At 36.3% G+C, this 24448-nt stretch overlaps 3 protein-coding genes and 1 non-coding gene across 5 annotated transcripts; 3 read left to right on the top strand and 1 right to left on the bottom strand.

Moving 5' to 3' along the window:
* The first annotated feature begins 556 nt into the window (after positions 1-556).
* On the top strand, positions 557-10263 carry rad23ab (RAD23 homolog A, nucleotide excision repair protein b). Its single transcript, XM_051909504.1, has 10 exons — positions 557-809; positions 2326-2407; positions 2580-2659; positions 3528-3838; positions 3920-3966; positions 4037-4164; positions 5665-5779; positions 6967-7124; positions 8402-8542; positions 8799-10263. The coding sequence occupies exons 1-10, from the start codon at positions 741-743 to the stop codon at positions 8910-8912; spliced, it is 1245 nt and encodes a 414-aa protein (XP_051765464.1). The 5' UTR covers positions 557-740; the 3' UTR covers positions 8913-10263.
* A 257-nt stretch (positions 10264-10520) lies between these two features.
* On the top strand, positions 10521-10592 carry trnad-guc (transfer RNA aspartic acid (anticodon GUC)). The gene has a single exon. It is a non-coding gene; the product is annotated as a tRNA-Asp (tRNA).
* A 533-nt stretch (positions 10593-11125) lies between these two features.
* LOC127521712 (kelch-like protein 23) lies at positions 11126-15659 on the top strand. Its single transcript, XM_051911089.1, has 3 exons — positions 11126-12561; positions 13179-13587; positions 14293-15659. Exons 1-3 carry the CDS (start codon positions 11553-11555, stop codon positions 14597-14599), a joined length of 1725 nt encoding a protein of 574 aa, XP_051767049.1. The 5' UTR covers positions 11126-11552; the 3' UTR covers positions 14600-15659.
* On the bottom strand, positions 14714-23761 carry cers4a (ceramide synthase 4a). Of its 2 annotated transcripts, none has more exons than XM_051911088.1 (11): positions 23085-23761; positions 22109-22288; positions 20182-20303; positions 19085-19203; positions 18901-18958; positions 17695-17745; positions 17189-17281; positions 16973-17101; positions 16503-16609; positions 16204-16360; positions 14714-16120 (listed from the first exon to the last, which is right to left on the bottom strand). In XM_051911088.1, the coding sequence occupies exons 2-11, from the start codon at positions 22194-22196 to the stop codon at positions 15923-15925; spliced, it is 1122 nt and encodes a 373-aa protein (XP_051767048.1). In that variant the 5' UTR covers positions 22197-22288; positions 23085-23761; the 3' UTR covers positions 14714-15922. The 2 variants fall into 2 exon arrangements, with proteins under 2 accessions (XP_051767048.1, XP_051767047.1); XM_051911087.1 differs by having other exon boundaries at positions 20186-20303; positions 23085-23535.
* Between the last annotated feature and the right edge of the window lie 687 nt (positions 23762-24448).

Genomic DNA, 24448 nt, shown 5'->3' with positions numbered 1-24448 from the left:
TAACTTTCCTGAAATCACAATGACAGAAAAAGTCCCATTAAAATTTTTCTCATAATTTTGACTTGATTTTGATTGTCATAATTGTGTTTTTTATCCCATAATTAAGACTTTTTATGTAATAATGTTGATTTTTTTTTTTTTTGTCATAATTATGACTTTGTCATAATTTTGACTTTTTATGTCATAATTAAGATTTACCAAAGCATGATTTTTTTTAATTTTTTTTTTATGTGGCTGAAATGGGCTCATCTTGGAAAACCCCACTTTATCTGGACTTATTGGGGAAAACCCACTTTATCTGGACTTACAATAGATGATGTGTGTACACTGACTCTACTTAAGTCAATAAAATCAAGACTTTTAATTAAAATTATTACGTTTTTCAAAACATACATGTATATAAAGATTAAATTTAATTTATAATAAGTTGGAATGTGTGTTTTAGGCTAGATTTGTCTTTTTTCTCCAAAACATCCCTGTTTGTCACCGACCCAGTGAAGATAGCTCTGAGGAAAGCTCTAGAAAGATTTGTTGGCTATTTTATTCAGGCATTTCTAAATGTCTGAAGACTATTTGGGGTCACTGTACGTCCACGTGTCTTGTCCTATTCAGCAAGTAGATGGCGTCTTCCCGTAACACAGCCGCTCATCCCTGCTGAAGATAGCTGAGTCACATCTCCACACGCGCTCATTCAGGACACTTCTGAGGCTGTATTTCGCGGGGTCTCGCGCTTTAACACAATGCTGACGATCACTCTGAAGACGCTCCAGCAGCAGACGTTTAAAGTGCAGATAGATGAGGAACTGACGGTGAGTGTGCGTGTCTGTGCCCGTGTAAACATGCCAGTGCGCGGGCATGACGCGCTGGGAAACGCCGCGGCCTCCGGCGGCTGATACATGTGGAACGCGCGCGCGGACAGTCGCTGTCATTGTAGAATAATACACTATAATATGTGACGTCACGGAGCCGCACAATCTAACGGTTATTAATTTGAAAATAACGGTCGCGTTGTTCACTTCAACGGTCTGTTTACACTCTCGTCTATGGCAAGCAATTTTAACACCTATTCGTTTAAACTAGCATTTTATGTTACTTATTTTAATGACTAGTCCAACAGTGACTATATTTTGTATTTCATTGGTAACTATTCATTAGATAGTAGAACTAGTAATTATCCCAATCGTAATTAATGCTTATTTATTACTCTAGTACTTGTACTTGTTCCTCTATGACTTACTACTATCCCACTAGTGCCAAGTAACTATGTAATTGTCACACAAATTGTTAAATTTTCCCTTTGGACTCAGTGGGGGTCTGTTAACTATACACTATGAGCTAGTATTGTTGCCTGTTCCTCTTCTAGTTTTACTAATACATATTTATTAGAAAAAATAGCCCACTTCTTTCTATTTGTTATGCCAGTAGTGACTAGTATTTATTCCAGCTTTACTAGTCCTTATTTATTAGATGCTAGTATTTATTTAGGAGACACTAGTATGTATCCCGAACTGTGACTAGTAACATTTATTTTCTTACTAGCTTTACTTGCCATAAGTGAAAACTAGTAAAAATGGCTATTTATACTATATATTCGATAAATCTTACTACTAGAAATGTAAAAAATGCTACTAACTAACAACTGAAATGCACATGAGTGTCTTATAAATAATAGCTTTAAAGATTATATAGTTTAATTTTAGGAATAAATATTAAAACAGCTTGCCATGTTTCTCATTTTCATTGAATGACGATGCATTACGGATATGGACTGTATTATGTTATAAAATATTATTTTGAACTTATTTTTATGCAGTCAGTTTAATGTGTCTCGGTCATTTAAATGGCTAATGTTTATAATCGTGCTACTTTGCAATCAGTATTTGAATTAATTTGTGGTGAAAATAATGCAATATCATTCTGACCAAGATTGAGCAAAGCAATAAGATTAAATGATTTCATAATTCAGCATGTGCCCACATATATGTTTTTATTTTGGTTCTTTGGGAAGCACATGATCATGCCTGGCCTGCTTTCATAATTACTTCATGAGTCTTATTTTGCCCTTTAAAGCACAATATTGAATTGTATTGAAAAGGAAATTTTATCATCCCCAGACTTAAATTTGTCCTGCACACAAAGGAAATATATTGCCAAATATATCATGATCATATCACAAAAAAGTAACAACTTATAAAATCTTAAAATATCCTGAATAAAATCTAAAACAAAACCAAATATGTCCCAGATTAGACTTCACTGTCTATTATTAACATACATATTTAAAATACGTATCTGATGAAATGATGTTGTATATTGTAAATACAGGTAAAGGCTCTTAAAGAGAAGATAGAGGAAGAAAAGGGTCAAGATGCTTTTCCAGCTGTCGGTCAAAAACTAATCTATGCAGGTCTGTTTCTTAATTTTCTCTGTCTTTGGACATTTTCATTTCAAAGCATAAATATTGTATACCATATTTTGCTTTTCCATGCACCATATTCTTGTTTGTTTTGATCTCTTTTATAAGATGGTCTTTGATTTTTTTGTAAAGTGACATTTGTGTTTTTCTCCATAAAATGCAGGCAAAATTTTGAATGACGATATACCTCTAAAAGAATACAAAATAGATGAGAAGAACTTTGTCGTGGTGATGGTTACAAAGGTAAGGCTGTTTTATTTCTCACAATTCTCTCGTTGCCGCCTTCTTCAGGTCTTTGCATTTTTACAGCATTTTTAACTTCACTTCCATTAAAAATCTGATCAGAATTCTTCCTTTTACGTCATAAAGTAAGCTATGTTCAATCTACATATTTTCCCTTTGAAGTTTGGGATATTGAAAAAAAAAAATGCTCAATGGAAATGTTAAGATGTGCTTAAAATCTTAAAAACGTATGCACATAAAAAACGTAAAAATATTTAGAATCATTTTTTTATCCGATAAGAAAACATGCACATAAACTACAACGGAAACACATTTACAGAACAAATTCCACGATACACAAACAAAAAACAAAAACAAATGATTAACAAAAAACTGGACTAATCAGTGGACCAATCTCAAATGTTTTTTTAGTCATTCTTTCATCAAAATGATTGGTATTGTTCCTCACAAAATCGTCTTACACAATTGCATTCGCAAATATACGAACGCAAGATAACATGACAACGATTTTTATTGCGTTTAGTTTGCGCGCAAACCAGTTACGACCATACGGCGCGACACTTGATAATGTTAATCATAGTTTTTGTCCTAACTTCTAGAAACGTTTTTCTATTTTTGCGACGTCATGACTAGAACAACTACATCCATTATGTAGGAAAAAGAGCCAAAGTGGGCTTGCTGGTTGCCGCAACTTCCATTTTTATTATTGATACTTTGCGCAAGTTTCTCAGGAAATGGCGATTTTGTTCTCTCTAACACATGGGATGCTTTATTGTTGTATTCCATTATTTTATAAAAGTTCAGTTTGCAACTTTGGATGGAAACAAAGCTAGTAGTTCTCTGTGCAGTCCTGTGTCTCTTTCTACAGCCCAAATCTGCAACACCACCACAAGCTCCTGCTCCCGTTAGCGCGTCCCTCGCCGAAACCCCCGTCCATCAGCCCACGGCTCCTGCTGCGCCTCCTACTGCCTCCACAGTGCCTGTATCAACCCCTGCTCCCGCTCCTGTAGAACCAGCGGCGTCAGCGGAGCCGGCCACGCTGCCTGTTACAGTGCCCCCTGCTGCCTCGGAGGCTGCTGCGGAAACGCCAGAGCCAGTTAGCGCCACTCCTGCTCCGATCTCAGAAGAGGAGAACCAGGCCGCCCAAGAAGAGCAGGCCATCGCCCAATCAGAGGCCAGGTAGGGCCACGCCCACAAAAAGTGCTTTTTTTTTTTATTGCCAAAAGAATGAAAATCTCTTAATTTGTCTATTTTGCGCAGCATTATAGATGAGTTGGGTCTTTTAGAAGCGGCTGCATCCATACTAGGTAAGTTTGGGTTTTGTATTTTGTTATAAAGGAGACAAAAACTTGACATTAAAATCTGTCATTTTTTTAGTTACGGGTCAAGCATATGAGAATTTGGTGACGGAAATCATGTCAATGGGTTACGAGAGGGAGCAGGTGATCGCCGCCTTACGAGCAAGTTACAACAATCCGGACAGAGCCGTAGAGTACCTGCTTATGGTAAGAGTTACTAATGTTTTATGATTTATTCCCAGAAAAAATGCTTTAAAAAATACCTAGTTTTGCTTAAAGGCAACATGAAATGACATTTGCAACCTGTTTTATTAGGTAATGTGACACATTTCTGAGTGAAACAGGATACTCTGCAAGAAAATAAATGCGCTTTTGCAACTTTTCAATATTGGGTCCATTTGGCTATATATAATATATATGTATATGTATATGTGCGTGTGTGTGTGTGTAAATATATGGGTCAAAGACGAAAAAGGGTTTTCAAGCATCAAAACAATAAGTGTAATACAGCTTTGAATTGTTGTTGTTTTTCAATACATCAGAATGGGTCCTGTTTAATTTGTTTGTTTGTTTTTTCTGAGCAAAAATTAAATATCATACATTTTTACCATGATTTACAGAAGACACCCACCCAGCAAGAATTTTTTACTCACTTAAAATGCAATAAAATTTAGTATGCTCACTTATTCTTTTATATATTTTAATACGTACAGGTCAGAATGAGTGTTTCAATTTTTACATCCATATATATACGCATTACACTAAATAGCAATGGAACATTTTTTTCACCCACATTTTGACTTTTTTTTTTCTCCCAAAACTTATTTGAAACCTCAAAAGTAGATGTTTTACTTGCATTTAATGTGCTTTTTGTGTATATAAAATCACTTTTGTAAATTTCTATTGATGTGGACATCTGAATGTCTTTGACCTATATATATATATATATATATATATATATATATATATATATATATGATGGCATAAATAACAAAAAGATTAATGATAATTATAATTATAATGATTAATACTAATAATAAAATATAATATTGAATAGATAAATTATTTAAAAATGCATATTAAATACATATTAAATTATTAATATTAACATTAACACATCCAAAAATATAGATAATACAAATAAATACATTTGCAACCATTTAGATAATGTTGCATAAACACATACTAATAATGAATGGCATAAATAACTAAAGTAGTAATGCTAATTATTATGATTTATATTAATACTAAAATTAATTGTAATATTAAGTCAATAAATTATTTTAAGTTATTTACATAAATATTAATGAGCTCTGGCGATGACAGTGATGATGGTAAAAAGCAAGTTCCAAAAAGTAACAAAATATGTTTAATTTTATTCTTTTGCATTTGTTATTAAAATATCATGAGTGTTTTATACTATTGCGGCAGTTAGAGTTGCATCCATGTTAGATATAGATCCGGGTCGCTAATGACCCGAATATGTAACAATCATTGATGTAACAAACATTTATGCATTTAAGGGTTAATTGTATTATAATTTGTAATAATTTAAATTATTTTAATTAATAAAAATGGTTGAGAAATTTTTAATAATGGTTGAAACAAGTTTGGGGTCAGGACATTTCATGTTGTTTGGTTTCACATATCAGTGTAATTACTTGTTAAACCACACAAATTCATTGCTAATGTCTGCCGTTCCTCAAGGGTATTCCCACAGAATCCGAGCAGCCGCCACAGGAAGTAGTTCGGCCCACTGCCGTGCCCAACCCCACCCCTCCCGCACCACAGCGACCTCAGCCTCCGCCCACCGCCACAGCCGGTGAGTGACCATTTGTTCAGGACTCATGGAAATAGACGCTGGTTTGCCCTGCAGCTGCCGCGTTCTTGCTAATTCGTTAAAATGTTATTTCGGTAGCACAGCTGATGGAGGAGTCTTGACTATTTCCACTCATGGGCGTCACTTGGACGTTCTGGCATTTTTTTAAATCAGGGTGAATCACTGGTTAAACTATTTACTTCTTCTTGAAATTTGGTGATTTGTTCTCATTTAAGGTCATGAATGTGCATGCAAAATTTTGAGACATAGATGTGTTTTGGAAAGGCTGTAAAAATTTTGGTGACTACGATTGTGTTGGACCCCATTGGTTTCCATTCAATTGTCCAAAAGTCAACACTTTGAAAAACAGCAAAGAAACATTGTAAAAAAATAGAAAACCTTTATTGTAGACTAAAATATGAAATATGTGAGACCTTTGAATTTAAGACTCGAAAGTTTACTTGAAATCGAAGACTTGAATTTGCTGTTTCACAGTCAAAAAAAATATGTTTTTGTTTGTTAGTTTTCTGAATGAATCTCAATTGCTAGTTGCAGCTCTGAAAATAAGTGTAAGAAAAAGTCAGAGTCCATTTATGCCAAGTACAAATAGCGATAAATGCTATTTACACGAAGTACAAATAATGTTAGATACTATTTACACTTATTTGTACTTATGTGCACATCAGTGTTAAAACAGTCCCTAAAACTAGTAGGAAGGAGCAAAATTAAAACAATAAAAATATGTGGGTCAAATTGACCCACAAAACAAATTAAACGATTTTTTTGTAAACAATACGAGTTCATAATTTCTCATATTTCATATATTTTTTTAGTATCTGACAAGCTAGTCATTTTAGTATAAATTTAGTAACAATAACTCTGGCTACAATAGAGGTTTTATGAGTTTACGTGACTTTTTAGTGTTTTTCGTAGTGTTGATTTTTGCTGAATTGAAACGTAAACACGTACCCATATTATCAACACAGACAGTATTAACAATGAGTAAACGTCGAAGTGTAAACACACGCTGACAATATTTTACCCATTTGGAGGCACATAAATTACACATTGTTGCGGAAAACAGTGCAGTACAAAACAAGAAAATGCGTTTTCTTTTCACTTTTCCTTGATTTTGGTCCACCGTGGTCTCGGGCCAGACTCCTGTACAGCCCTTTCTATACTGTGAACAGGTGCGGAGTCCGGAGCCGCGCAGCCGACGGCAAACCCGCTTGAGTTCCTGAGGAACCAGCCACAGTTCCAGCAGATGCGGCAGATCATCCAACAGAACCCGGCGCTCCTGCCGGCACTGCTGCAGCAGCTGGGCCGAGACAACCCGCAACTCCTGCAGGTGGGCGGAGCTTAGCAGAGATCCCATCCAATAGAGTGCTGCGGTCATGGCGCTGTGCGTGCAGTTTACACAAAGTTTACAGTTGTAGCACATAATGTCCAAGTATCGTCAACTTACATTTCCCACAGACCTTATTTTACACATAAATTGAAAAACCCCATTTTAAAAACCCATAGAAAAATCTCAAGGGAACCAGTGGCGAATCAGTTTTGATGTCACGACTTTTAAAGCGGCGTTCTAAAAGTATTTTTTACTTTCATTTTTCCCAAATGGTATTTTTTTTAAAAAAAGTCTTCATTGAAGAGTTGTAAGCCATGAACTTTGCCATTACAATTTTTAATTTAAAGCAAAAAGTATTTGAAAATCAGACAAAAAGACTGTATTTAAATGCTTTAGTGAAGGAAAGAACTACAATCCCATGAAGCACTGCAAATGACCGAATTAAATCCGTGAAATATAAAACTATTCAATTTAAAGTTGTTGATTATGTCTATGTAAACGATTTATTTTGCCTTTATGGCAAATATGCATATATATATGTTTATATTGCGGCTCTAAAGAGCTCTTTTGGCACGCTGTTTGTTTGCCGCGACTCTAGAATTTTCTGTTGAGCATCATGGGTAATGTAGTTTTTCACCACTAATTCCACTGTTAAACACGACTATTTTAACACACTGGTGCATTTCGGTCACTTTTGACTGAAAATTTTCTTACAAATTGTTTTTTTTTTTTTACTTAATCTGAATGGTATGACACTTTTTTGTGGCACTTGCTGTGTGAACAAAAAAAAAACATCATGGACATGATTCGAGAAGGTTAAATGGTCTTTAAAAAAATACTCTTAAGTCAAAAATGACCGCCATAAAATCCAATGGGAAATTAAAAAAAGAAAATACAGAAAATTTTTAAGGGAACAATCTACAAATCAGCCACAATGCTGTGGTTAATTTAAAAATCATTTAAAAAAATACATTAAAAAAATGATGGATTAATTAGTTGTATTCTATTGTAAAATCTGTGGAAACAAATAGATCATAATTATTACATAAATATTACTTCGTACCATAAAATTCACTCAAAATACAAAAATATTAAATAAAAAAATATAATTGAACTTGATTTTACTGTAAAAAAAAAAGTTAACTGTGAGGTGTATGAGTGTGACCCCTAAACAAGGAGCACCAGAGGGTTAAAAATAAATGGAGTTTTCACAGCCCGAACCAGACTGTTGCGCTCTATTGGATGTGTAAATTAGCATTTTTCACATGTGCTTGCAGCAAATCACGCAGCATCAGGAGCGGTTTGTGCAGATGTTGAACGAGCCGCAGCCAGGCGAGGCCGGAGCCGCCGAAGCCCCCGCCGCCCCACAGACGAACTACATTCAGGTCACGCCGCAGGAGAAGGAAGCCATCGAGAGGGTGCGCTAACAATACAATAATTCAAATTGTCACATTTGTTTTGACTAGTTATCCATTTGGTGCCTCTAGTGTCACAGAATTTTCACAAAAAATGAGAAAAATATTAGAAATATTGCTTTGACAACTAGCTGAAATAAATTAAGTTTTTGACTTAACACTTTACAACAAGGTCACATACAGTGTGTGTGTATGTATGTATATATATATATATATATATGCTTTTAATTAATTCTTAAAACCACTTTATGTTTTCTAGTTAAAAGCCCTAGGGTTTCCCGAGGGACTCGTCATCCAAGCCTACTTCGCCTGCGAGAAGAACGAGAACCTCGCCGCAAACTTCCTGCTCCAGCAGAACTTTGACGATGAGTGAACGTTACCGGCGACACTTGGAGGACGACGACGGAGAGAATGCAAGCGTGCGTGTGAATGTGTGCGAATAGGAAGTCGACTGGTCTTCCATGATGGTTGTCATGGAGTCTAAACCGAAGCCATGATGTGACGTTAAATATCAGCACAGCGTTTTATTTTGATAGATATAGCCGATCCTCCACGTTGAGGTGTCCGTTGTCTGTCTGGTTTCTGCTGCTATCACTGCTGTGTGCGTCGAGTGAGTTAAAACCCTGCCAAAAACTCTCAAGCTATCAGAATCATGTTTTTCAAATGCAGTATTAATAATGAGGCGATTTTGTTAGGGTAGATGCCAAATTTAGTTTGTCATTGAGGGATAGATGAACATTTATTCAACCCAATTTTTTTTGAGTTTCTCCACTGGAAGACGTATTTTCGAGTCTGTCAAATTAAATATGGCGTCTACTCTAACTTATGGCACTTTATATCATTTTTAATGTTTAATTTTCCTGCGTTTGTGCAATGGATGCCACCAAACTACTTTGCAATTCATCTGTTCTCCTACATTACTATTAGAAATAAACCCACTGTATGGGTAGGTTGGTACTTTTAAACCCACGTCCCAAAAAAACAGCATTGATGGTTGAGCATTGATCCAGTCGGCGACTTAACTAGATTTTTTTTCTGTTATGTTTACAGTCTAAAGTTCCCACATAAAACCAGTTCGGTATGCAGTAGAAACTCGTGCAGTGGTTTTGAACGGAGCCCGAAATGCTGCAACAATCGTAGGTATTTTATGTAGTGAAGCAACTGAATGTGATCGGGTGTCTCAGCGTGTCTCTAAAACCTCATGAAAATATGCATACATGTAATTTAAATATTTGTACATATTTGAGTGAAGGAGAAAAAGAGTGTTGTCTTGGTCTCTGTTGTACACTTAAGACAGTGCCAAACGTAATTAGAAACTGAAAATGGATGAAATTACAGTGTAGTGCTTAAAGTGGATGCAGAATGCATATATTTTTATATAAATGATGTGTCCTGCTCCTATGGGTTTGCTTTGTATAGAGTTTAAAGTGCTGGAAGGGTGTTACTTTTGAGTTGGATTAAAAAACCTATTGGTGTTCTAACAGGTACAGGAAAGACACGGCCTCCTGTTTACACTATATGATGCAGTTTTGAGTTTTCATTTCAGCATTTTATATTATTTTTTCTTCTCTGAGGTTTTGATGTGTGAAGAAAGTAAACATGGAAGATTTTGGTCTTAAATGCATCTGCACAAAAGGGTTTGCTGAGTGGTTTATGAATGTATTGTTTTAGTGGTGTGTGAAATAAATTGCTTTTAAAAAGCTTCATCGGAGTCTCCAACTGGATACTGCTTCAGTTATCTTTCATTCATTCATTAGAAATGATCCATAACTGGCCATCAAACTGGCCATATTCTTTTAAAACCCTTACACAATGTATTATAATACTTCGATACTATGATATTGAGAGATTCCCATAAAGTGTTTACCTCATACTTCAAAGAATACTATGGTATTACCGTGAAACATTGATAACCCCTTAAAATGTAATGAAGTGTTTCATAGTTTCTTGACGCCATCTACCGGTTATGACAATGGCTTATTCCTCGTTAGTATAGTGGTAAGTATCCCCGCCTGTCACGCGGGAGACCGGGGTTCGATTCCCCGACGGGGAGATGGCAATCTTTTGACAATTCACGGATTTTTCCGGATTTTTTTAAAAATGAAACTTGCCCACCATACCATATTACGTTAGAATATTTTTTTTTCTTTGTTTAAAAGAAGACCTGCTATTTCTTTTGATGTATGAAAGAAACCATGAAAGTTTTGTGAAAATAAACAAAATACTGGTAGTGGTTTTTTTTTTAAAAAAAAGGTATATATATATATATAAAAAATAAAAATAAAAAACGCTGATGGGGAGTTAACAGGTACGGAACAACAGTTTTTACAAACACAAAATTACTTTCGTGTTTTGTTTTAATTTACACAGTTCTTGAGCAGTTATACTTTAGGTTAAATGTATTAACTTTGAATTGCATTATTCTTGTCAAAAATCGTAGTGAAATTAAATAAATGCCAGGATGTATCCAAGATGTAGGCTACAATTGTGCAGTTGTTTGAATTACTTTTTTAAGAGTCAGTTGATGCCATAAAAGTTATTATTCTTACAAAATGGAGACAGGGTCATATCACAAAATGCCAAAAGTTTAATGCATATTTATTGTCAGTACAAGAAACCCTCCATGCAGTGTGTTCTCTAAAGGCATTTATTCTTGAGCCATATAGATATTTAAAACAAAAAAGTTAAAATTCAACATTTCCCGAAGTAAAATACTCATGGGTTAGAGATGTTCAGTTGTCCAACATCTACCCCTTGTGGTTTGTTCTGGTATTGACTTAAATCTTGCAAACATACACATTTTATACCTCGATGTGAAGACTGATGTCAGTCTTGCAGTGTATAATAACAATCCTCAAAAAGATATGTCCTTTAATATATTTGCAAAAGCAGTGTGCTTTTTGAAATCGGGTCTCAGTAGCACTTTACCCAGGATATATTTAGCTCTTGCTTTCCTTTGCTTGCTGACCCCATTCCCGTGGAGAGAAAGTGACAGGCTAGGGCAAAGCTATGAATGTCACATGATATGCTTCAGCAGAGAAGAGAGTGGTGGGAGGGTGAGTGCACAATTATGGCTTGTGGTAAGCAAGAAGTAGTCTGGACAAATGTCCAGAGCCCAGAAACTGAAAAAGATTTAGTTAAGGATCAGCATGCTGTCATTGCCACTCCTGACGTAGTGCTCCAGGTGGAGGGAGAGTCATTCTTTGTGAACCGCAAGCATTTGGCCCAGCAGAGTCCCTATTTCCGAGCCTTGTTCTTTGGCGGCGGTCGGGAGAGCACCAGGAAGCACATTGAGATTAAAGGAGTTGGACTGCAGCAGTTCCACACACTAATGGAGTTCACAAAGAACTTCAAGCTGACCCTGGACAGAAAGAACGTCCTTGATATTCTGGAGGCTGCTGACTTCCTTCAGTTGGACAGGGCTCGGCTACTCTGCTGTAAGTTCTTGGAAAGGCAATTGCATCTTAGTAATTGCTTGGGAATGATGGCCTATGCTTGGCAGCTTGGCTGTCTGGATCTCTACGCTGCAGCAAGGGACGTAGTCTTGACCCATCTACCTGCAATAGCCTCCGAGCAGGACTTTATGTTCCTTTCTAAGGAAAGCATTGCTGACCTCCTCGCTAGCGACAATTTGAGCATTCCAAGGGAAGACTTAGTCCTTGACGTGGCCCTTCGCTGGGCAACATTTGACCCAAGTCGGGAAGAAGACTTCATGGAACTAGTGGGCCTGGTTAGGCCGGAGTGCTTAAGTCTTCCCTACATTACTGATCTTCTGACCAAGATAAACAGCTCAGACCCACGTGCGAAGCTCATTTGCAGACTGAACGATAACTTGCCCAGCAGCTGGACTATGGGCAGGTCTATGCCTAGAACTCGTTCAAGGGAAACTTTGTTTGTTCTCGGTGGGCCACATGAGCAAGAAGAACAGTTGCTGTATCAGTTCCACCCCTACAGTGGAAGGTGGCAATCCCAACCACCCCTGCAAAAGAAGTGTCTCACACAGTACTCCGTGGCTGCAGTAGGTAACAACCTCATCTGTCCTCATCTCAAGTTGTTAGCATAATGACCTATCTGGAAAATGGTTGATCAGGTGTTGTATGTCCTTCCAAATATAAGCCTTTTATGTCAGAGGTGCCCAATCGTTTTCCTGTAGATCTACCCAATTAAAAGTACACTTCTGCAAGAGGGTGAGCAAAGAACAGCATATACCCACAATGCTTTGTAATATGAATAGCCAACCAGAACTATTTACACAGTTATACTTGGTTAAACATGTGATCCTTCTTTGTTCTCGTTGGACTGCATGAAAAATACAACAACTGCATTTCTCAGTTTCAGCCCCTACAGTTGAAGGTGCCCGTCCCATCCACCCCTGCAAAAGAAGAGTCTCACACAGAACTCTGTAGATAACAACAACATCTGGTTCCTTCCAGCAGAGTTCAGTTCCAACCCTGCACAAATACACCTGTTTTGTAACTATCGAGTATTCCTGATCTTAATGAGCTGGTTTAGGTGTGTTTGATTTCGGTTGGATCTGAACTTTGCATTAAGGTAGATCTCCAGGAACCGAATAAGGCTGTTATTTCACATTCTTTGTCTTACTCTCCACGCCATCTAAAATGTTATTTCTTGCTCTAAGGGGACAACATAGTAGTGACTGGAGGCTACTTCCGGGATGTGTTGTGGTACAGCGTGGACTGGGTGAGCATTTACCAGCATGGCAATGAGAAGTGGGTGGACGGCCCGGCAATGCAGAAGTCCAGACACAGCCACTGCTCAGCGGCTCTGGAGTTCAAGCTGTTTGTATTTGGCGGAAGCATGGACGAGGGACCTGTGGCTGACGTCGAGAGGCTAGTGCTGGGAGCGGAAGAATGGGACACCGTCAGCCCCATGGTGCGATCTGTGGAAAGAGCGGCCACTGCCACGTTGGGGACTTGTATTTACGTGGCCTGTGGTCTGGATGAGAATGGAGACGTTTACAGTGGGATTCAGAGGTACAGACCAGAGGTTGATCAATGGGACGTGGTGTCCTATTCACCGTTCCCACGGTGAGTAAACAAAATTGTGTCCAACTTGTTTTAAGACAGAGTTGGACAAATCTGGACCACAAGGTACACTGCCCTGCAGAGTTGAGCTCTGCAAATACATCTGAAAAATCAAGCCAAAGTCTTCATGATTACTTGAAAATTACAGGCGGGTGTGTTTGATTAATATTGAAGCTAAACTCTGCAGGACAGTGGACCTCGAGGGCCAGAGTTGCCCACTGCTGTTTTAAGGCAGGAACACACCAAGCCGACGGTCGGCCGTCAGGCTGTTTTTGTTCGTTGGCCGACTAAGTTTTCTCAGTGTGTTCCGCACCGTTGGCTGAAGTTGGTCCTCGTCGGCTTTTTTCGGCCGATTCCACATGTTGAATCGGCGTCGGAGCTCGTCAGTCTGTCGGGCCATCTGATCATTCTGATTGGCTGTTCAGCTACTGCCACCTGCTGGTACGGAAAGGCATTTTATCTTACGCAGGCGCAGAATGGACGTGCTACTTCGCCGTCGAGCGTCGGTTTGGTGTGTCAGGGCAACTTTGGACCCAGACGCTGCCGACGTGAGCCAACCCTTCAGTCTGCTTTTGTTGCCACTAGTTCGTCGGCATCGGCTTGGTGTGTTCCTGCCTTTAAGGCAATGCAGTGATGCCAACTGAACCAGCCCTGTATCAGTTCTGTACACTTGTAGAATCTTGTTGGATACATGTTCTTATTTTCCAGTTATGACCTTCTTGCAACGGAACTCAATGGTGCCCTCTATCTGTTGGGAGGACAGGCTCTGCGCTTAGACATCGACACAGATGAGTGGACCATTCTTCAAGAAGACTGTCTGGACAACAAATTCTTCACAGGCTGTGCCACAGTGAATGGGCAGATTTACATACTGAGCGAGAGGAAGATAAACAAAACATACCCAAACATGATCCTACTGGACCCTTACATTGACACTTGCTTAGAAATTGATGATAAAATACCATGTCCTGTACCCATAAGAGGATGTGTCACAATGCGTGTGAATCCCTTCTGAAGTCATAATGGTAACACAGTTCTTTCTTTCAGCCAAAGTTAAGGACATTCATTAAAGCCAATACAGAAACATTTTGTTGTGCAAAGTTGGGGATGATTAATTATATAAGGATCATTACTCTTCACATTTTTATTGTTATTCAAAAGGGCACAGAGAAAATGGCAGAGTGAAAAACAAGAATGCAATAATACCACAGTATCAAAGACGGTAGTTCATATATCATAAGAATATATCCCTCTTCTGTCATTGTTACAAGTTATATAACATCTGCATTATGTTACTATTAGCGAAATCAGAGCACAGTAAAATCCCAAAAACCAAAAACAAAAATGTATCCATACAAAAACAATCACAGGTCATTTGAAAATTAAAGTGAAAGTGTAGGACAGACGCACAGCTTTCGGACAAAAGGCTCAGTTCATGGCTATGGTGCAAATAAACAACTTAGGTTAGGTGTGTTACTGTATTCTAAACATGAATACATTTCCAGCCCTATGCAAAACAAAAACACTTTGCCTTTAGCCCTTGGAGCAGATTCAATACTCAAGAAATCAAGGGGCCTACATACTGTAGGAGTCCTCAAATCACACTACCCACTTTGATTTTAAGATTTCAATGCACAAATCATTGTATTTCATGTTGAACAACAAAAAGTACTAACGGACAAAAGACAACAAGCTCCAGTAGTCCCTTGCAACAGCAGCAAAAATCACAAAGACATTTGGACAGTTCACCATTAGATGGCGCTCTAAGTCTTTTCTAATGGTCCACCAGTGACCATTTGGAAAAATAAGAGCCACTGCAGAAAACTCACAGGTTTAAAATATCTAAGACTGAAATATCTATATGTTTTGTTCTATTAAAAGTATTTAAAAAGAGTGCACCTAAATATTGTGGGTATCTCTCATCAGGAGGGCCGACTTGTGTTTACATATCACTGTTCCATAACGAACAGTTGCAGCACATTAGCAACCTAATTTAAACAAGAGCTCAACAATTGTTTATGAATCCTTTTTATGCTCCCCACCTTATTTATTTTGCTGTTTAAGTTCTAAACAGCCATCACACTTTAATTAATTAGACTAACTTTAATTAAAGACAGCACTTTGAGCCTATTTCAAATATACTCTAATGGTAATGTAATAATACAAACAAGTAGTAGTATTTGTTCTACGCAATCAGTGCATTAGGTTCTCCTTATGTTTTCACGCAAACAAACATTGTCAATCTGGAATCAAAGTTGGACCTTGTCAAACAAGATAAGTCAAGAGAGTGGAGGTTATTCAACATGTTTAAACAAAACAAATACATAAAGTAGATTTACTATCTGGCTTTTGGCGTTCTGCTATTCATTTTTCGTCTCTGATTGGTTAAATTGTTCAAAACACAGTTATTGGCCAATGACACAAATTTTGAGTTAAGTGCACCCTTTTTCTGCTCCCAGCTGCACTCTTCTTCTCCAACTTCATCTTCTTCTTCATCAGCCTCACTCTCTTCATCACTCCGTTCATCACGTTCCACCTTAAAACACAATTTTTTTTTTTAAAATGACACTTCCATAACACTTAGAAAATAGTTAAAGAGATAGCAACTTTGATACTTACTTTGCCTAAAAAGACAAATTTGTGAACCATTCGAAGAATCAGCCAAGCCCAGAAGATGTGCAGTGCTTGAAGAACCAGCAAAAGGCCGTTTAAGAAATAATAACCAGGGTACGGAGGAAAGACGTCCAATGAATCCACCACAGCTGTATAGATAACTCTGGAAATAAAGGTTATAAATCTTCAAAGCAATGTTTATACCATCTAAACATCTTATATTTGCGAACAACGTATTCAAAATCATTTGAAATAAATGTTTCAAATGAAATGCGCCTTCATACATGATACGATGAAGTTATTACCTGCATGGGAAAACCACAAGGCGAGTTACCAGGAAAACCGCAGCAAAAACAACAAACAGGGCATCGCAGGTCTTCCTCCATCCAGCGTAATTGAACATCTTGGCAGACTGCAAACCAACAATTAAGATGAAACACTGGTTATTTATGTGAGTGATAAACTGGCGGAAGTCAAGGTAATTTATGTGCTTCATTCTGTTGCTATTAAGGGAAAAAAAACTCATATTTCCAACAAGGGGAATTTGTAAGTGTATAATGTATTTCCGGGTATTTATTTACTCCTGAAGCAAAAAGAACCTGAAACAACTTATAAAATAAATCTAACAAGATCCAAACTAGTAGAATCCTGTTTTACAGTAAAAAACTTCTGTGATGAACAATGTGGACATTCAAATGAACCAAAATCTGAAATAAATGGCAATCGGGGCCATAAAACTATTGTTTTATCAGTGTGAATCCTGAGAGCGATTTACCTCCAGCAGGAAGTCAGAGGAATCGTGGACGAGCATCACCAGGGTACCCACGCGCACATAATTTGCACAGTATGAGAACGCGATGAGGAAAATGGTGGCGATGTGGTGAATGATTTGCTCTTTGAAGTCCTACACAACCGGGAAAAAACTATATAAGCACAATTTATCAATTATAAGATCCTTCAGAGGAGTTCATGTTGAACAAGTGAAACTTACTTTGCGCTTTATGTCCACCGATACGCAGAGCAGAAGCGAGAGGTAGAAGGACAACTCCATGATGTAATACCAGTACTGGGCTTCTGCTATGCCCTACAGATGAAATCAGAAATAATATGACAATATGATCTGGAAAAGCACAACTATGAATTTTATTCCTCTTATTATGTTGGCTTAAGAACATAATAATGAACATAAGAAATAAGAAAGATATCTATATATATCTACGTAATATCGAGTAAACTGAACAGTTAACAGAAACATTTCATCCATAATTTCTGAAAACAAAAGATCTTTATTTTAATTGAGATTATGGTTGATGATTCAATATATTTCGGGCTCTTGTGAGATGAATCATGACTGTTTTGATGGTGTCGTAGGGTGCGGCGCTGACTAGTTTCTCAGATTTCTGCCCAATTTCCTTCAAAGCAGCTCAACAGAGTGAATAAAGTTCCTGGGATTGTTCACAGGAAGTGAGCGTGTGTGGAGAGGCATTTGTTATGGACCTGTCTTGGGTATCCGCTCCAGCATTCCCGATGATCCCAAAACCATGGAGTCTGGAGAACATCATGTGACAAAAATTATTAAACGTAAATGTGTTTGTTATAAATGGCAAAAGCTAAGTTTTGATTACAAAAACACTTCTTTTTTTTCTACTTTGGAGTAACAAGTACCAATTTATCGTTCATAAATGACCACCAATTTTTGTGTAGTAAGTGTATTAGAGATAATGAAGAAATACTAAAAATGATTTAGTATTTAAGTTAATTACATTTTATATATATATATAGAGAGAGAGAGAGAGAGAGAGTTATCTCTATAAATAATTAACTTTAAATAAAATAAATATTTCAACTAAAAAAAAACTTTATTACTGTCTTCACTTTTTTATCACATGTGAATATGGAAAAAAATTAATTTAAAAAAATGTATAGATATCACCATTGATTAATCACAGTACATGAAGACAATTATTTTGTTTTTTATTTTTTTATTAAGTTTTTTTATTTTATGTTTAGATTTGCAAATTATGTGTTATCTAATTCAATATGTACTAATTTAAATACATTTCCAGAGTATTAATCTGAAACCTGGATAAAGCCAGGCTCAAAATTATTGTTTTATTTTATCAACATTTTAGAGTTAAAGGTTTTTACAGAGGGGATTTTGGAGTTCTCTCTTTATCAGTCCATAAATCAAAAAATACTGTCAACAGCCAGAAAAAAATACATTTTCTCCATGTTTCTGGAATAAAATGTTAAATAAAATAGGTGAATTATACTATATCAACAAACCCCTCAATAAAAACCTTCAGAATATAGATGGAAATAAAACTGTAAATTTTGGTGAATGTAAGTCCTGCTGAAGTGGAGAAAAAAACTCATTTTGAGAAAATGATAAAAGATATGTATTTTAACTGAAACCTACAGATGCAAATAGATAAACTGCAGTAAAATAGAGTTATATAAAAAGTTATAGAAGCAAAATAATGCATGTAGTGTCTTAATTTAAAGAACATCTTTTTATAATAAAAATATTACCAAATTATTTCGCAAATGGTGGGAAACTTTGTAAAAACTTGAAAGTTTAGAAAAATGTTTTCAAATGAAAAGCTAAGAATAAAAACATTTTCTGAAATTGTCAGGCACAAATGGCATTTTGTTTCTGAGAACAGAAATCACAGCAAGGTGAAAGTCATTGGAGATACTCACATTAATCAGGGAGATGAGACCAGCTAAGAACGCAATGAGATAAAAGACAAACCTCCACCTGAGAAATGAGAGACAAAATGCCATGTTAATCAAATGCAAACCAATCACAAATGATGATGTGGCCTATTTTTAGCACATTTTAAAGGCATTTTTAGCACATTTTAAAGAAAGTATGTGAACGTACGAAGCTTCGCAGAACTTTCTGGTGTTGCTGGGTCTGTCCTGGTTCCGGCGCTGACGCAGCCAGGTCTGGATTTGGCGCTGAGTGAGTCCGCAGTGCTTCTCCAGAACCACTAAATCATTCTGAACAAAAAACACACAGACAGTAAAACAATAAGAGCCCTTCCTGAAACCTTAGTCATTTTTACCCAAAAATTAAAAGAAATATATTTTGAAATTGAATATGTTGATATATGCAAGTATTTTTTGCACTTTTAGACATTATTTACATGACGATTATGCACATTTTCTTCCCCTCATTATATTATCACTACTATATATATATATAATGAAAAATGAATCCAAAGTTAAAAATGAATACAAACTAATGCTAAGATAAAATACATTTATTAATCAGTCTATCTTAATAATTATTTTAAATCTAATGATTTTCAATGTTTTTTATTAACTATTTAGTGTATTTAAATATTTATTTAATAATTTATTTTTTTTGTAATTTTAGTTTTTTATATATATATATATATATATATATATAAAAAAAAAATTCATTTTTAAATACAATATATTTAAAAATATATATATACTTGTGTATATATATATATATATATATATATTATATAATTTAGTTGATAGAATATATAATAGAATATAATTATCTTACATCATTAATTATCTTAATTATTAAACATTTTGTTTTATAATCATTAATAATGTCTAAAATATTATTTATAAAAAATGTTATAAATTATTAACAATTTATAAATGTTTAATATTATATTCTAATATGTTATGCTGCCTTCTTAAATACATTATTTTGGCCAGTCAGCACTGCATGTATAATTCAGGGAGAAGGCAATTACAGGGCAAAAAAAAAAAAAAAAACACAAGATGAATTTTAATATATATTTGTTTAATACTGAAAAATGCTGATAAAACAGTTATATTTAATTAAAAATGGAAAATTGTACCCAATATTTGCTACATATTTTTATGCTCGTCATCAGCTGCCTATGTAGGGTGTAACAGTGACATCAGAGCCTCAGGTGTAACAGTGACATCAGAGTCTCAGCCTTGCCACACACAGGTGCACATGTGACTCACCAACCTGTGACGGCTGCTTGTTCTTCTGCAGGTAAAACGCCTCCAGCTTCGGGACAGGCGTGACACGAACCCGAACCCTGTCACAGACTCCCAACCATCGGCTGAGCGGCAGCGCCACAACCCTAGGAGTAACAGACAATGGCTTTTGTTAAGAGAGCGACCTTGACGACCTTGCCTTGACGCTTCTCTGCAAACAGATACACTATTGACAGCTTTTGTAACTCAAAAACTTTACGCAATAGCAAGATGCTGTAGACCAAGATGTTAGTGACCATCTGATAAAAAAAAAAAAAAAGGTCAAGTTCTAGTTTCAGGAGGAGGTAAAAAACAGCTGTTGCTGTAACCCAGAGGCAATCGCACCCTTTCTACAGGTCTGCGCTTGACTCGCCTGATCCAGACACACTGCCAAACACACCTGACAACTCCATAATATAAGTGTGAATGTCAAGAGCGGGTCAGGGCATACTTCACCTCAAATCAATAAGAAATTGAATTTTGCATATTTTGTCCAAGCCAATTTTGTTTTGTCAAGCAACATTTTGTTGATTTACATAATGCTGGGTAGCCCCGCCCACAACGAAACTCATTGGTCCAAAATACTGCTTCTCATAAATATGCATTAAACATTAAATATCTTCTTACTGGTTGTCATTGTTTCACATCGCACAACAGTTTTGCGTTGCCTGGTTAAAAAAGTTTTATTCTCATTACTGTAATGAAAAAATTATAAAAATTATATTTTTTGTGTCTGGACAGTATTATTTTTATAATTATAGTGTAGTAAAACTTTTTTTGCATTACGTAAACGAGTGTTTGGTGGGAAATGTGCTCAATTGTCATTAACAACAGATAAATAATAGGGATGCACCGATATGAAAATTTTGGCCTGATACTAATAACCGATAATTCTTTAAAGCCGATAACCGATATATTGGCCAATAAATCTAAATCAAAATTTTTAATTTTTGAGAGCCTGATTACAAAAACAGGAGTCTCACCATTAAAAGCCATGTCCCAAGCACACAATTATAATGTTTTTATTAGAGATGCACCGATATATCGGCCAATAATCGGTATCAGCCGATAAAAGCAAATTTTCGGCCAAATTTTTTTATCTGCCAAATTTTCTTATCGGGCTGATAACGATAACATTAAAAATGAACATATCGGCCAATACCGAAATGGTGGCCAATATATTGTGCATCCCTAATAGATAAATAAATAAATAATATTTATTTATGAAGGACCAATCAGAGTTTGCGCCTATTTAGATGATGCTCTACATTAGTTTCGTTGTGGGAAATTACATAAATTCACATATAATTCGATAAAAAAAAAAAACTATAATATTGATCTTTCAAAAATAACATAAATATACATACATTTTCATAAATATATAAAATGATTAAAAAACACTTTTCATCTGATTTTCATTTGAAACTGTACATTTCTTTTTGAGATTTATCCAAAAAAATGTGATTTTTCTAAAATCAGATGCACTTGTTTAGTTTTCAGAAACATTGAGTATCCAGTCGTAAACAGTGTAAAAATAGCAGCCAACACTGCATGAGTGGAAACACTGGCAACAAAACCCTGTGAAAACAATACTCCACTTTCATTCTGTCAGAACTGACACGCTGATATCCTCGCTTTAATCATTAAAAGACAAACTGTTGAATAATACATCTTAGTTAAAGTTAGAAAGCATCCTAAGCGCACTGGAGAGAAATCCCACAGGAAAAACCAAACCAAGCATTAGTTACCCAATACACTAGTGTTTACAGTAATGTATACGCCAATGCCGAGGAACATACGCTACCCTCCATCCTGATGGACCAATCATTGCGCTTATTTATTTGGACAATGCTGTGCATTAAATGTAATAAATTCAAACATAATTCAATGAAAACATAATATTGATATCGACCTTTCAAAAACAAAACGCAGGGCAATGAAACCCAGGGCCAAAGGCAGGGAGATGAGCAGGTCGCGGGGTACGGGATGCCGACTTCCATCCAATGTCCCCTCTGCGATATCTTTCCATGTGACGCCAGGAGGAAGCCAGAAGTCCTGCCGCCATATCCACTGGTTTACAAGTTCCTCTAGTCTATAAACAGAAGGAGAAAGTCATAAAAGGCTGCTAACTTATTACAGCAGATAAACCATTTACTGATGACACAGTAGAAAATTAACCATGGTTTATTATAGTAAAATTGCACTAACTTTTTTTTTTTGCCATATTGATTACCATTTGTATAACCACAGTTTTACTACAAATACCATGGTTAAACTATGTTTAGTGAAGCAAAGCCATGTTTTTTTTGTTTGTTTGTTTTTTGGTTTGGTTTTATTTGTAGTGAAACCATGGTTAACTTTCTCAAATATCACAAACTCTATATAATAATTAAAGATTTGTTATTTTTTTGATGAACTACTACTTTAAAATGTAAATTTTGAGCGGTTGCTATGCGATGAATACATCACTCTGACAGCCGAGTTTAAATAAAATAGACAATATAACGAGAAACGTATTTTCTAAACGGCCCGACACAGCGATTAGCCGATCGTAGATTTCAGGCCGAATATTTACAACAAAGCAGACTAAATCGCTGTTATATTATAAAAAATATACTGTTTTGAAGCCACATATTAGTCGTAAAAGAATGTAAACAAATCAAACAGGTTATTAATCTACAAAAAACCCGTCAAAATCGTCGAAATCAATAATTATTTGTGATTTATTGCCGTAATAATGATAGAGACATAAGTTGTGTTATAAAGAAAAAATAACGAAGACAGCCGTCCGTACACGCCCACATCAAAATAATCGAATCATTATGTTAGCGAGGAACGCATGATGTATGGTAATATTTACGTGATTATAATTATAATTTAAAAACTACCTGTCCATGCTTCAAGGATGAGAGGCGATAATGGATATCGATTAAAGCAGGACACAGGCCTCTTCAAAGCGTATTTGCGTTTTTTTTTTTTTATTGCCCGTTCTTCGATATAAACAGCATCCAGCATCATGATCGCTCTGAATCGAAATAAAAACAATCCCTCGCGCTGATTCTTCCGGCGAATATTCATTCGTAGGAATGCGCGCGACCCTGTTGACGACGTCAACTCACGTCCACCACATAGACCTCTGTTTTTGTGTCTTTTAGGAGCTTCCAAGAGTAAAATTGGTCCTGCATTCATGAAATTATCCCAGAGTCGAGAGAACCGATGAAAACGCATGAGAAACGGGAGCTTTTAGCAGCAGCCGCAGCATCTCCTCCGTCTTTCTCTCCATCAGGGAGGAAACATGCTGTAAGGTGCTTTGCTTTCCACAAACACCAGTATAGACGCCCCCTAATGACTATTAGATGAACACCAACAATATCTATCTGTCTATCTACAGTTAACTATAGTATCCTAGATTTTTTTTTTTTCTTTTTTTGTAAAATATTAAGAAAACAGAAGGGTATGTGTATTGACTGTGAGAATTTTCTAGAGATATGATCAAGCAAGGTGTGGTTTTGCTGAAATCAAAAGGTTCAATGTCACAGATTATTTCCCCTGTTCCTGTTTTGTGTTTCTGCCAAGAAAATGATTGACAGGTATTTAGAAGCTCTGCCAACTTACAGCGTCAATTAGGAGAGGAGTGTGTGTCAGTCCTGTCTGTCTCGCTCCTTACAATCAACCTGTCTGTTTTCATATCAGCTGGGATTTCAAAAGGAGGAAAACAATGTTGTTTATTGTTGAAAAGTCTCTCAACTATTTCAGCATATTGTCAACAGCACACACTCCATCTTTATGAAAACATAGGTTTGCACAGGTCATTTGTTCCATCTAATGACAGTACATTGCATATGCTTTATTTGGCTTTTAATATGCATGTTTTCCCAGACTGCAGAGCATTAACCTGTGGCTAAAAGCCAATGTAAACATCAAAAGGATGGCCTTAATGTTGTATATAATGTATTCACTCTATGTGAGCTTCCATGGTGCCAGCCGTATTTGGCTTCATAATGCAAATCACTGCACGTTCTCTCTGCTTTTCTAAATGAATTAAAGCTGCAGTCCATAACTTTCTTTGGTTAAAAATGATCCAAAATCAATTTTTGAGCAAGTACATAACCAGCCAGTGTTCAAAACTATCTCCTTACCTTGGCCCGATTCACAACGGTAAGCTTGTAATAATGTTTTATAATAAATCGATACTGGTGGATTTCCGCGGGAAATTCGAGCATACAGCCGTTCGTCTTTGCATCATTACGTC

Source organism: Ctenopharyngodon idella, chromosome 10 (assembly GCF_019924925.1).
Source record: "Ctenopharyngodon idella isolate HZGC_01 chromosome 10, HZGC01, whole genome shotgun sequence".
In the NCBI taxonomy this organism is placed as follows: Eukaryota; Metazoa; Chordata; class Actinopteri; order Cypriniformes; family Xenocyprididae; genus Ctenopharyngodon; species Ctenopharyngodon idella.
Note: the sequence above shows the minus strand (reverse complement) of the source record. Positions and strands in the feature narration are given on the sequence as shown.

Excerpts from the sequence above, each read along its gene's own strand:
- rad23ab (XM_051909504.1), top strand. The coding sequence starts at position 741 with ATGCTGACGATCACTCTGAAGACGCTCCAGCAGCAGACGTTTAAAGTG. Across the intron at positions 2,660-3,527 it reads TCGTGGTGATGGTTACAAAG|CCCAAATCTGCAACACCACC; the intron begins GTAAGGCTGTTT and ends CTCTTTCTACAG. Across the intron at positions 7,125-8,401 it reads ACAACCCGCAACTCCTGCAG|CAAATCACGCAGCATCAGGA; the intron begins GTGGGCGGAGCT and ends ATGTGCTTGCAG.
- LOC127521712 (XM_051911089.1), top strand. The coding sequence starts at position 11,553 with ATGTCACATGATATGCTTCAGCAGAGAAGAGAGTGGTGGGAGGGTGAG. Across the intron at positions 12,562-13,178 it reads GTACTCCGTGGCTGCAGTAG|GGGACAACATAGTAGTGACT; the intron begins GTAACAACCTCA and ends TCTTGCTCTAAG. Across the intron at positions 13,588-14,292 it reads TCCTATTCACCGTTCCCACG|TTATGACCTTCTTGCAACGG; the intron begins GTGAGTAAACAA and ends CTTATTTTCCAG.
- cers4a (XM_051911087.1), bottom strand. Across the intron at positions 18,959-19,084 it reads AGAAAGTTCTGCGAAGCTTC|GTGGAGGTTTGTCTTTTATC; the intron begins GTACGTTCACAT and ends CTCATTTCTCAG. Across the intron at positions 16,121-16,203 it reads AATTTGTCTTTTTAGGCAAA|GTGGAACGTGATGAACGGAG; the intron begins GTAAGTATCAAA and ends TTGTGTTTTAAG.